Genomic DNA, 13221 nt, shown 5'->3' on the forward strand with positions numbered 1-13221 from the left:
AAGTGCTCATTAAAAGGAGTGAATTTTTTGATGAGTGTTAAACTGTACAGCACAGGGAAAAATTGCAGAGCAGTGAAGCACAGCTGTCTGATTAATCTCAAGCCCATTAAAAAGGCATGATAGATCTAGAATGCAACTTTGATAAAAAAAAAAAAAGAAGAAAAGAAAAAGGAAAAAGGCAATGTGTATTAACGTTAGGGAAAGCAACTTGGCATGTTAACAGAATTCTAATTTAACCAGTAAATGCCTATTCATTAGCGTGTAAAGCTATAATAGAAGCTATATACTTAAAAAACAGAGGCACACACAAAGCTTTAATTTGGTACCATAATCTGAAAGAAAATTGGACCCAAATTGCTTTATGTCCAGTTAAATCTTGCTACCATCTGAAGAGATAGTGAAATAAAACTGAAACACTTACTTGATGAGATATTCAGTTACTGTGCATTTCCATCTATGGAGTAGAAATATTTCAAAATAAATACACCATGACAATTGAAACTCACTCCATTCCCTATTCTTACTAAACACAAATGACTTATTCCTGGGGTAGACTGAATTACAGTATAAAAGTAGAAGAATTCAAAATTAGTGATTGGGTTCTACTCAAACGCATGGAAAAAGAATAGTTCATTCATTACCTATCAAGCCTTCAGGCACATGATTTGGTGATCTCATTTTTTTTTGGAAACGGAAGTATCCAAAGGGAAATGTTTTAAAGGGAATCTTTTAGCCACCTACAAAATTAGCTCAAACAGCAGCAGAGACTGAAATCAAGGGAATGTGCATTTGGGAGCAACATTAGGAAAGTACGTATTAAATAAAAATGACAGTATCTTGGGTGTGGGAATTTATTGGGGTGATATGATATGAATTCAGTACCTATTTACCCAGAACGGCCTCTGATGCCTAGGGAAGACATCGGAATACTATTCTTAATGCCAGTTCTTCTGACTTATTACTTTCATTTTCTCTCTTTCATTTCCTTTTAGGTCTCTGCAATCCATTTCGAATCCCAGTTTCCTATTGATATTATGCCTTGAATGTCAGGGATGACTTCCTCCTAGGCAAAATTAATAGCTTTTTTATTGGTCCCCAAATTTGCCCATGGTATTTGATGTCAGTGGTCACCCCAACTTGAGCACATTCTTTTGGTTTCTGCGATCCTGTACTTTCCTGTTATTAACCAGGGCCAGGGCTAGGGTGAAGAAAGCGAAGTGCTCAGAATGTAAAATTCAAGGAGGCACTCACTCTCAGGGTCATGCGAGTGTAATGTGTTCACACTGAACATGTTTTTGGCTAGTCAAGACCAACTGTATTTAGCACAATGAAAAGAATAAAAGCATTTTGCCTTTATTTCACTTACTGTTTTTCCATGGCAGAACATACGGCAGAGACTTGGGAACACGCATGCCTGAAGCCAGGTTACTCTTATGTTCCATAACTATGTTGCTTGCAGGGCTGCAAAAAGAAAGACAAATTTGCCTATGCCCGCCTATCTGTATTCTCCAGGCAGGCACACACAAGACCATCAAAAATGTGTTTTTTGTAATTTGGGGGAAAACAGCAAACTACATTCTGAAATGTAAACACATTTCCATCAAAACATTCTTGCAATTAGAATGATTACTACTTCTCTGAAAAGCTCACTGTTCTGTAAAAGCATTAAGATGGGTCTGACCATTTTCATTTTCCAGAAATTGAGATAAACAGCAATGCCATCTACTGTTCGCTTGTGTGACAGGCTCATCAACTCACTCAACAAATATGAGCGATAAAATGCCAAGACAACCAAACCAAAGGCAACACATCTCATAGGACGGAGGGAAAATTAAAACTGTACTATTAAAATTCATCTTCAAGTTCTTCTATTTTAGTGCACACACACAATAAGGTACACATGCAATTGTTAACTTATCTTAGGAGCTAAGAAATAAAAATTGATAAGCATTCTATTTGGGGAAAAATGAAGTCTAGAATCTCATTCCTTCATTTTCTAATCCATAAATATTTTCATTTCTGAATATTTGCAATTTGGTCTTGAAGATGAAGTAGTAATGACAAATCTTTTTTTTTTTAAAGTTTATTTGGGGGGAGAGAGGGAGGGAGGGGGGAAGAGGGAGGGAGGAGGGAGGGGGGAGGGAGGGAGGGAGGGAGGGAGGAAGAGAGAGGGAGAGAATATGAGAATGAATGAGTGAATATGCAGAAATGAGCAGGGGAGACAGAACCCCAAGCAGGCTCCACTCCCTGATCTCATGAACCACGAAATCACGACCACAACCTGAGCTGAAATGTAGAGTTGGGATGCTCAACAGACTGAACCACCCAGGCTCCCCGGTAATGAGAAATCTTATAGATTTAGATACAAATCAGTGGAAAGAAGAGATGCATTTTCTTCCCTACCCAAAGATACTCTGGCTTATCCAGTTTCAAGTCACAAACTTTTAAGATTATTTTTCCTTAGACACTAGCTACCCAGAGTAAAACTGATCCATGTGGTGTAGCTGGAGAATTTTTTTCAAAGTGTGTAAATACTGTGAACCTAGCAAAAAAACCAAACAGACACAAGAATGTCTCGTACCACTGTCTCCCTTGCTAGGCTGTAAGCTAGTATTTTTGTGTTCCCATAGTGATTAACACAAAGCATGTGACTTTTTTATGAACTGAGGAATAAAAAAGGAAAATAACTCGTCAAAACCACATCTAGACTACATTACCACCAAGTAACACCATTAAGGAATGAGATCAAATCAGGCTTTGGTGGCTTCCTTTGGTAACAGAGCACTTGGATTTTGGGAGGCAGTGCTGGGAATGAGACCATTTCATTTACCTGTTGTTGCCACAGTAGTTGGCTGTGCCCCAGACAAATGGGGTGCTGGTCTGTTCCCACAGATCTGCCAAAGAAAGCAAAACACAGTTTGTGGTGCTGTAGTTTATGCTAGTTGAATCTGTAAGGTGGGAAATAATACACCTAAGTTTAGAGAAGCAAGTAAAAATTGATCAAGTACCTTCCCTGACACAGTAGCAGAAATTTAATTGAAGGATATAAACAGAGCAACATAAATAATAATAAACGTGCCCAGTAACAACCAAACACAGATGGTACAACACAATTTATGGAAAAAAACAGATGTAAAGAAGTGCTTCTTCCAATCAAGAGGGATAGGCCGTTCCACGTGTCTGCACAGTGATACAAATGTGCTCGTTCTGGGGCCCAATAAAAATAATAAGGCATTCTGCACAACATGGTGTGCTCATAAAAAAGGAAAATCTTCCTTCTGTCTAAAGCAAATGACTTGAGAATTTAGACACTGTGAAGAAAAAGACATAGAAACACTTCACCTTTATCCCAGTCTTCATCGCAAGGAGGGCACTGCCAGGTGCTCTCGGCCAGAGTCTCTTGTCCAAGGTTCCTGGTTTGGTTGACTGCAAGATAATAAAGACTCTGCTGTAAGAAGGGGACATCGCCAATTATGTTAAAAGGGGTCAATGGCCTAAAAGGTTGCAGGGTAGCCTAACAGGTTTTTGTTTCTGAAAAATGGATGCTACAAAAGCTAAACAGAGAGGTCTTATCCCTTTGCTGACAGAAGAAAGAGAAGCAGGAACAAAGACATTTATCATATTTACGGCAATAAAATGATTCTTATTTTTAGATGAATTATTGGTAAAATGGATCAGGCTGTTCAGAAGGGAAAGCAGTCTGACAAACACAACCTGACAACCTGTTACTGATGAGATAAAAAACTCAAAGGCAGAAAGGTATTATTCTTCTGAAATGATGAAAGTCAAAAATCAAGGTGACAACATAGCACGATACATAGCTAGGGCTAACCTCTAGCACTGGAACATTTTAGCTAGTCTTACCAACATCCTGCTCAATACAACTTTTATCGTCACAGCTTGAGATATGGTGGCTGATTTCGGCCCGAGGAACCTGGTGGCGAGCATTGAAGGGACAAGTAGCCAATTTGTTTGCGACATCAGGATGATTCTGCAGAACACAAATTAAGGGGTCTCTCAAAATAAGGTGGTTTATTCTATAAACGACTCCACTAATATCTCTCAATAAACTTGTGGCTTAACTATGGGAGGCAAACTCATGGTAGAAAAGTGAGAGGGAATTATTTATCACTCACACAGACTGTACAGGTGACCTCAAGATCATCAAAACATAAGCTTCTTTGTTAGGATCACAGAGACTGACAACACAGATACTGGGTCAAAAGTGGCTTATACGGAAGGACATGGTGAATTTCGGATTGGGTATTTGAGCCATCTTTCTCAGGGTCACAAGACTCTGGCAGCACAGCCTATAACGGTGGAGCTCTCTGGATGTCTTTGAAGGGTGATATTCAGGAAACGGTAACACGGAAACACGCTCTTGGTCTGCATTGCAGTAGCGCCCCTATTATTGCAATGCAATAGTGCTGGAAAATAGCTGTTGGAAGGGAGCCGCAGAAGCAGCAAAGCAATGGCTTTTCAGATTAACACAGGAACGCTTATTTAAAGTAACGATCCCTGAAATGAGGCTGTGAACAATTTGACCTTTATTTTGGTTATTGTACTGAGGAAAAGTCCAAATGAGGGTCTGTTCTGCTGACCAAGTTTCTTATTTTAAAAAACAAAACAACACAGTATTTAACATCACCCAAATCCTGTAGCAAGTATATCAGCAGTTAAGAAATTCATTTATTATTAGAAGCAAAACACGTATCACAAATGATACTCAAAAATGTAAAAATAATGTGAAGGGGGAGGACACTAGAGAAAAACAGAGGATGAAGAAAATTGTGAGGAATTTGCGAGCATTCCAATGCAAAGATTTTTGTGGTGAAAGATTAAGAGCATCACAAGAAGAGAGTTAAAGACAGCGTCTTTTTATCGCTTGGCTTCCTGTCCCAACCTTTACCCTTGGGGCATGTTTGAGAGCCTAGGGAAGGAAGTCATTGTGGTATCTGCTGGTCCAGATTATCCAGGTTCAACTTTAAGGGATCCTTGCTCTAGAGATTCAAAAGGGGTGGAGAAATGATCACCAATGGCATTACAACCATGTCTCCAAGATTACAAGAGAAACACCCTTTAAAGGATGTTAATGCATACATGAATTGTATGCAGTTTGGATTAAATACCAAAAATGTTGTCCAAGCAAAAATCCTTGCAGACCTTTGCCCTCTGTATGACATCTGTATTCTAAAAATCCTTTCTAAGTGCCTCAATTAGTATACCAGCATTAAAGTAGTTTACATCAGCTAAGACCAGAGAAAAAACTCAGATAACTCCCCCCCCCCCCCCCCCCCCCCCCCCCCCCGCCAACTCCAAAGACGCTTACTGTTTAAACTTGGAGAAATGATTATTTTTAGGAATCTTTTCTTAGGCTAACCTCTAGCTGTTCAACTTCTCTAACATTGCTAAACACACAGACAAACAAAAAAAATAAAAAATAAGTGTATTATGGCACTCAATCCTTATCAGGACAACGAACACATCAAATTTACAAGCGAAGAGGGATTTCTCGTTGCTAGCAAAAATTAGTGTTTCCTCTGTTTTACAAAGAGTGAAAAGAGCATATAAAGGGTGTTTTGTCACTAGTTAAGGGGGAAAAAAATGAAAACGAGAAAAAATTTATGTACTCAAGAAATAAATTCCTTTCTATAAATGTTGGTAGTTAGAGTCCTAAAACAATTCCGGCATTAAGTTAAAACACTTTTGTTAAAATTATACGGTTATTTACAAAATCTGGTCTCTTAAAAGAACTCAGGAGGTCATTACAAGGCAAATAACGCAAACAATATCTTACCTTTCTGCACTTGATAAGATGATAAGGAAACCTGCAGGCCCTGATCTGGTGGTTTTTATCATAGGGGCATTGTAATAGCTTTTCAGGGTCCAGGGAATCGACTAAAAGAGAGAAAGGTAGGATAAACATAAACCCAACCAGCCTTTGTACAACTCCAGTATTCCAGACACACTGGATTTTTCAACAGAATCTTTAACAATAGAACAAGACAGTCTAATGACAACTTGGCATTTTAAAAAAAGGGTGACTAAACATTTAAACATGAAAATGTAACTCTGAGAAGATAAAACTGTATTACCACCAAATCTTGGGAAGTCTAGCAAAACAAGCTATCATGGGATAGCTTGATAGGATATTGATAAGATAGGATCTTATTAGTTCATATTTGGTTGTACATAAATTTGTTTTATACGAAGAGTAACAATGAAAACAACAATAATGTTAAATGAAATGACAGCCTCTTCTCCCTTCTAGATGTGCTAATTCAGGGTCATTCTTACCTCTAGCTAGCCAAACCAAAGCCTCCCAACCAGTATGCTAAAGGTCAGAATGGATGGTGTGCCAATATATTGATGGGGGATTCCTCTGCACGTGTGCCCTCTATCCCCCATCAGTCAGTTCTAGGGCAAATTGAGGGTAGTTAATACCCTTTGCCAGCATTCCTGCCTATTTACTAGTATGCCAGGTCGTGAAAATAGTTCAGAAGCACTGCTCTAGATCTAGATTTCTTTTTCGTTTTGACTACTATTAAGTAGTTCCTGATCTTGGTTGCTGCAGACACCTCTCAAATGAAAACAATACCTTTATCAGACAGGTGGTTTTACCTTTTTATTTATTTTATTTTTTTTATTTATCTTGAGAGAGAGAGAGAATATGCCTGTATGTGTGCGCACATGTGCGGGAGAAGACAGAGAGGGAAAGAGAACCCCAAGCAGGCTTTGGGTTGTCAGTGAGGACCCAACGCAGTGTGAGATCATGACCTGAGCCAAAACCAAGGGTTGGACATTCAAACAACTGAGCCACCCAGGCGTCCTGGTGGTTTTACTTTTCATAGTTTGGAACACAGGTGAGGAAAAACCAGAATTCTCTAATCTAGTGATTATCAAGTTAGATAAAAAAAAAAATAAGCTACAAAAACAGAACTTCCTAAGTTTAAGACAACTGCAGACATATGTGAAAGAAACCCCCTAACCTAGATCATGCTATTTAAAACTACCCTTAGAAGACTATACATTTGGGGTGCCTGGGTGGCACAGTCAGTTAACCATCTGACTTCAGCTCAGGTCATGATCTTGCGGTTCGTGATTCGAGCCCCACGTTGGGCTCTGTGCTGACAGCTGAGAACCTGAGGCCTGCTTCGGATTCTGTGTCTCCCTCTCTCTTTACCCTTTGCCCGCTCGCGCGCGCGCGCACACACACACACACACACACACACACACCCCCTCTCTCTCACTCTCTCAAAAATAAATAAACTTTTTTTTTTAAAAGAAGAGTATACTTTCAGGAATTACCTCTATAGTTACGAAAGAAGTTTCTCTAAATGGATAATGCTACCTGTAGACTTCACATGATGCCCAAGCTGAGCCCCAAATTCTAACAAGCTTGGTTAAAAAAGGAAAATTAAATGGCTAAGCACATTCTGAGTATATTATGAGGACAAGAGGCAACCTAATAAAATGCTGTTGCCATCACTGAAGGCAATGATAAAAGTGAAATCATGTAAACAATTCACATTTGATAAGCAGCTTATAAACCAGGAGACTGCTCTGAAAATCAGAGGTCAGTGGGGAATTGAAACAGGCAGTTTCACTGGAAGAGTGGTAAACATGGAATAGACTGCTAGCCATGATCATGATGCAAATGAGCCAGAAAGGTGACTTGAAGGACCGAAAGAATAGGCAGGAAAAGTATTAGAGGACGGGCAGGCTTGTTACGCCAACCGGGCTCATCCTGACCAGCAATCTTTTCATATTTCTGAAGCTTCAAGACACCCAGGGAGAGTTTACAGATAGAATTCTTATTAGTTTCTCTTCATTTAATCCATTCCATCATGAGCACATGTCGGGCCATGTCAGCAGCTGACTGACTGGACACACCTTATGACTCGTACACATTATACTGCCCGTACAGTGCCATGCATCAGAGCTGATAATGATGGCTTCCTACCATTAACGCTTTACTTCCTGGCCTCTGGTAACTTAGGTCAGCTCTCAACTGGTTTCTAGATTTGAAAAATTTTATTTTACTTCTAAGTAAAAAAATTTTCATGGTGATAAACAGATACACAGCATAAAATTTGCCATCTTAACCATTTGTAAGTCTATAGTCCGGTAGTGTTAGGTATATTCACATTGTTGTGCAACCAGTTTCCAGAATTTTTTGCCTAGCAGAACTGAAACGCTATACCCATCAAGCAATTCGGAACCAAAATGCTATCCCCATCAAGCAACAATTCCCCATTCTCTCCTCTCCCCAATCCCTAGCAACCAGTAATCCTGCTTCTTGTTTATATGAGTTTGACTATTCTAGATACTTTATATAAGTAAAAGCATAGGGTATCCTTGTTTAAAATTTTTTATTAAAAAAATCTTTTTTAATGTTTTAATTTATTTTTGAGGGACAGAGCGTGAGCAGGGGAGGGGCAGAGAGAGGGGAAGACACAGAATCTGAAGCAGGCTCCAGGCTCTGAGCTGTCAGCAGAGAGCCCTATGCGGGGCCCAAACCCATGAACAGGGAGATCATGACCTGAGCCGAAGTCAGACATTTAACAGACTGAGCCATCCAGTCGCCCCTAGGGTAGTCTTTTTTTGACAGGCTTATTTCATTTGGCATAATGTCCTCAAGGTTCATCCATATAGTAGTATGTGACAGGATTTCCTGCACCTATTTTGCTATTTGCTTTTTTTTTTTAAGTTTTTATTTACATTTTTAAATAATCTCTACCCCCAATGTGGGGCTTGAACTCACAACCCTGAGATCAAGAGTTGCATGCTCTTCCAACTGAGCCAGCCAGATGCTCTGACCCCCTGCCCCCTTTTATTTTAAACTTAATATATCCTGGAGCTCCTTCTATGTCAGTGCATACAAGGAATATTCAAACAAACAAACAAACAAACAAACAAAAAACAACCAAACCGTAACAGGAATATTTTAGTGTTGCATATGGATGTGCCATAGATTTTTAATCAGTTTTTATACGGATGGACATTTAGGTTGTTTCCAGTTTTTTGTTATTATATATAATGTTGTGACTAACAATCTGGTATACACTTCTTTGTGTACCGTATGAGCATTTCTCTTGGACAGATACCTAAGAGTGCGGCATTGAGATGCAGGTGTATTTAAAGTCATAAATACCTGTAATAAATACTATCAAACTGCTCAGCAAAAACTCTGTCTGGCTTTTTGGGAATATAACTTAATTTGGAAAACAGAGTACGCCCTGTAGATAAGCTGCCTCTAAAAGCACAGACTCAGATGTTCCTTACCCTTGGGTAGGGCCTGGAACCCACGGTGAGAAAAAATGGAGGAAACTTCATAGAAATCAGGACTAGACCCAACAAAAGTATCAATAGCTAAGAGGTACAGCTCCCAAGCAGAAATTGGAAATCTTCTGGAATCTATCAAATTAATTTTTTTAAGTTTATTTATTTTTGAGAGAGAAAGAGCATGTGTGTGCACGCGTGAGCGCGCGTGCTCGCATGTAAGTGGGGAAGGGGCAGAGAGAATCTCAGGCAGGCTCTGTACCCTCAGCATCAGCAAAGGGCTTGATCCCAGGAACAATGAGGTCATGACCTGAGACAAACTAAGAGTCAGACATTTAACCAACTGAGCCACCCGGGGGCCCCACAATCTATCAGATTAAGGTTAAAATTTAAGGTTGGGAAGGTCAAGTATATTCTAAAGCAGACCTTCTCAAACTTTAACATAATCCCTAGGCGTTAAATCACTTGGGGACTGTATTAAAATGCAGATTCTGATTCAGTAGGTCTGGGATGGTGTCCTGACACTGTGCATTTCTAACACACTCCCAAGTGATATTTTTCTAAGCAAAATAGAAACATGCGGCTGAAAAAAGTAAAGAATGAGAGACATAAAGGGGAGTTGTTGCTTTCTAATTTAATAGAGTAGTAAGCTTCCAAGAACAAATAAATATTTATCTGCCTATCTCACATGGAATTCCAGGCTTAAATTATAATATTTTAAGAAAAATTAAGGGAGTAGGGGAGGGAGCCCTACGGAAGACCAAAGAGAATCAGCTTTCTAGATCAGGGATTCTCAAAGTGTGGTCCTCTGACAAGCAGCCTCACCTGAAATCATGTCAGAATTGCAAATTCTTGGGTCCCAGACCTTCTGAATGAGAAATTGTGGGATTGAGTCCAGCAATCTGAGTTTTAACAAGCTCCCTGGGTGATTCTGCTGCATGCTCAAAAGTCTGAAAACCTCTGATGTAGATATTTAATAAAGACCATTTCCATGTAGTTTCTATAGATCGGTAATAAAGATTCTACTGGACTCTTCCTTGAAGGTAAAATGGAACGAAAATATCCTTTCGTTGGAACTTACTCTAAAGACATTCTGAACGAGACAGCAAAGTAAGAAACAAAGCAGGCCCCGCTGACAAGTTTCATCCATTCACTGATGCAGAGGTTCTTTAAACTTGGTTAGGACCTAGAAACCATACTGCCTTATGGTATCAAGTATGGCATGACACATGAAAAACATAGGACTCTGTCCCTTACTACGCGACCTTGGGAAAGTCAGTTAACCCGGGTTCTATTTTCTCGTAGGTAAAATCTGAACGTTAAATGAAATGATTTTTCAGGTTTCTTTTGTTTTTACGTTTGTATGATTCTAGGTGCTCACTCCCTTTTGACTTCTTGGGCCATCTAAGGTGCCTGGGTCACTTAAGAATTAAGAATTCTTCCTAGGATGTCTTTAAATCCTAAAAATTCAACGTACGTCAACATCATTATGTACACAATATTATTCCTCAAAATAGAAAGAAAACAGGGGTTACTAGCCCCTTGTACTTAATAGGAGCAACTGAAGTCCTGAGAAATTAAAATGCTTCATTTAATAAAAATATAGTTTAACACAGCTGTCCCAACTGTAGCCTTTTCAAAGCTTGATAAATTTCAAGTGTCTTATTTCAACTTTGGGTATTTCTCTACTACCTACCACATAGACATCTTCAGCAGTTTAGGGAGAAATGTGAATTCTTCCCAACACACTAAAAGTCTTGTCAGACATAAAACTATATGTAAAGAATTTAACTTATTTTCTAAAAGCAACAAGAAGTACATACTGTAAGTTTCTTCCATGTTGGAAATGAAGGAGCTGAATCCAAGTGCTGAGGGGGGAAAAAAAAAGCAGTGGTTCAGGTAACCAGAAATAAAAATGTACCAAAGGAAGTCCCAAAAAGCGGAGTCGAACTGGAATTGAAGCTACCCAAGTTCAATATAAGAAAGCCTGACTGTCCTGTTCCCCCAAATATTTACCCTCCTTTAAAGCATTCTTTACTACTTTGAAGTATTTTAACATGCTTGCCTAACACACGCTCTTGGAATAAATTCTAGGGCTCACAAACAGTTAAGAAAAACCAAATATGACTACTAATTTAAACTGTATTCAGGTGATAAGGCAGTCTACTTTAAGTACACACTTAATGGATCCAATAAGCCCAGAGCCATTCTAGCTTATTATTTCTGTGACTTTTCCTAAGCACGACTGCGAAGTACCACACTTATTCCAGTGATGTTTCACCTCCCTTCCCCCCTGCCAATCTCCTATGCTAAAATGGATACACTTGGTTAAGTGCCTCCAGTTAGAACTCATTCCCTGTACCACGGAGGGAAAACTTTTGAATGTTAGGACGTAAGGACTGTTCATTTGATGGATAACACAGTAACAAAAGTACAACTCTCCACCAGAAATGTAGACGATTAAAGGATAGGAAATAGTTCTGTAGTTTGGATCCTCTTCTACCGAAGATCTCCCCCTATTTAGCATTGTGATTAAACAAACATCATTATGGGGAAGAACTAAATTTATATAAAGCCATTCTCATAGGAAACTCCTCAAAATTGGCTAGATTTACGGCTATTGTCTCTAGAGCAAGCTCTGCTTTGGCCCTTCATACAATTCTACACCCCTTCCCCCCATTCTATGACATAAGCAGCCTTGGAATCTATGATAGGAAACACAAGTGATCAGCTGGAACTCTAGTTTATAAATTTGCTGTGGAGCCCATTTCTTAATGACAACTGTTAGTGAAAGTGTTGTAAAAAATATTTTTCATATCTGGATTAAGAAATCCCGATCTGCCTTTTGACAAGTTTTACTTATACGTACTTTACACTTTTTCGATAAAAAATAAGAGGTTTGGAAGGAAGAACCAAGTATTAGGTTCCTTGATTTTTAAGCCACCGTAAACTTTGGGGGCAGAACGCCTAATTACAGTAGACTAAGGGCCCTGGAATCCATAGCTTCATCATTCAGCCGTGTCCACTGAAGTATCTTCCGTAACGAACTGTTAACAGGCGATTCTTTACCTTTTCCCTAGTACTAGACCGCGGTGAAATGGACAAATTACGTGAAGCAGTCAAGTCTGGGGGGCTGGATGTAGTCTGAAGCAACCGGTTAAACTCTTAACAGAGACGGGGTCTCAGTAAAACTATCGTTTTTCTTTCTTTAAACGAAACAATCAGAGTAGATTTAAGCAAGGAGACTAAACTCGAGAAGGGGGGGGGGGGAAGGTGGTTAACTTAAAAAAATGGAGACAAAAGAGGTAGAGGCCCTCGGGGTGCGCAGTCACAACAGCAGCGCCGGGAACCCACAGTCCCAAGGCTACGGGAGGAAAAAGGAAGATATTAGAGGGCGAATGTGTCCCAGCACACTAAAGGGGAGGTGTTCGGCGGCCCCAAGCCAGACGGGCCTCGCCTTCCCTACCTGGTCGAGACACGCTCTCCCCACAGTGGCTTTCTCCCCACCTCCGCGCCCCAGCAACGCTCGTTTCCGGCCCCTGACGTTGGAGGGTGGGGCCCCCACTTCCTGTGACGCTGGCCTCTGCTCCGCGGGAGCGTGGGCTGCGTGGACCCTCCTTTCCCTCGCCGTGGGCCCCGCCTTGGCCCCTTCCTGCTCTTCAGGTTCCCCCGCCTCGCGCCATTCTCTTTTTTTAGCCCATCCTCCTGGGGGTCTCCGGAACTGTAGTGGCCTTGCGTGGGTGGAACCCGCCCTGCCTTCCTCTGGGTTCGTGGCGGCCATCTTAGGAAGGCGAATGTGCGCTCGAAGCGGGAATGAGACTGGTTAGGGCCGGCTGCTGGTGGGAAGGAAGCCTTGTTGGTGTAAGTTATCCAGGTAGAAGTGTAATTTGGATTTTGCGGGGCGGGAAGAGGGAAATCGTAAAGGAGACAAGCCTACAG

General features: G+C 40.4%; 1 protein-coding gene across 1 annotated transcript; it reads right to left on the bottom strand.

The window, feature by feature from the left end:
* Positions 1–427: 427 nt before the first annotated feature.
* GTSF1 (gametocyte specific factor 1) lies at positions 428–12810 on the bottom strand. Its single transcript, XM_032593748.1, has 8 exons — positions 12749–12810; positions 11106–11150; positions 5798–5898; positions 3865–3991; positions 3343–3426; positions 2831–2894; positions 1367–1461; positions 428–454 (listed from the first exon to the last, which is right to left on the bottom strand). Exons 2-8 carry the CDS (start codon positions 11119–11121, stop codon positions 438–440), a joined length of 504 nt encoding a protein of 167 aa, XP_032449639.1. The 5' UTR covers positions 11122–11150; positions 12749–12810; the 3' UTR covers positions 428–437.
* Between the last annotated feature and the right edge of the window lie 411 nt (positions 12811–13221).

The sequence above is a fragment of the Lynx canadensis genome, chromosome B4 (genome assembly GCF_007474595.2).
Source record: "Lynx canadensis isolate LIC74 chromosome B4, mLynCan4.pri.v2, whole genome shotgun sequence".
In the NCBI taxonomy this organism is placed as follows: Eukaryota; Metazoa; Chordata; class Mammalia; order Carnivora; family Felidae; genus Lynx; species Lynx canadensis.

Coding starts and splice junctions, on each gene's coding strand:
- GTSF1 (XM_032593748.1), bottom strand. Junction 3,427..3,864: donor TTGTATTGAGCAGGATGTTG/GTAAGACTAGCT, acceptor ATTATCTTGCAG/TCAACCAAACCAGGAACCTT. Junction 2,895..3,342: donor CGATGAAGACTGGGATAAAG/GTGAAGTGTTTC, acceptor TTTCTTTGGCAG/ATCTGTGGGAACAGACCAGC.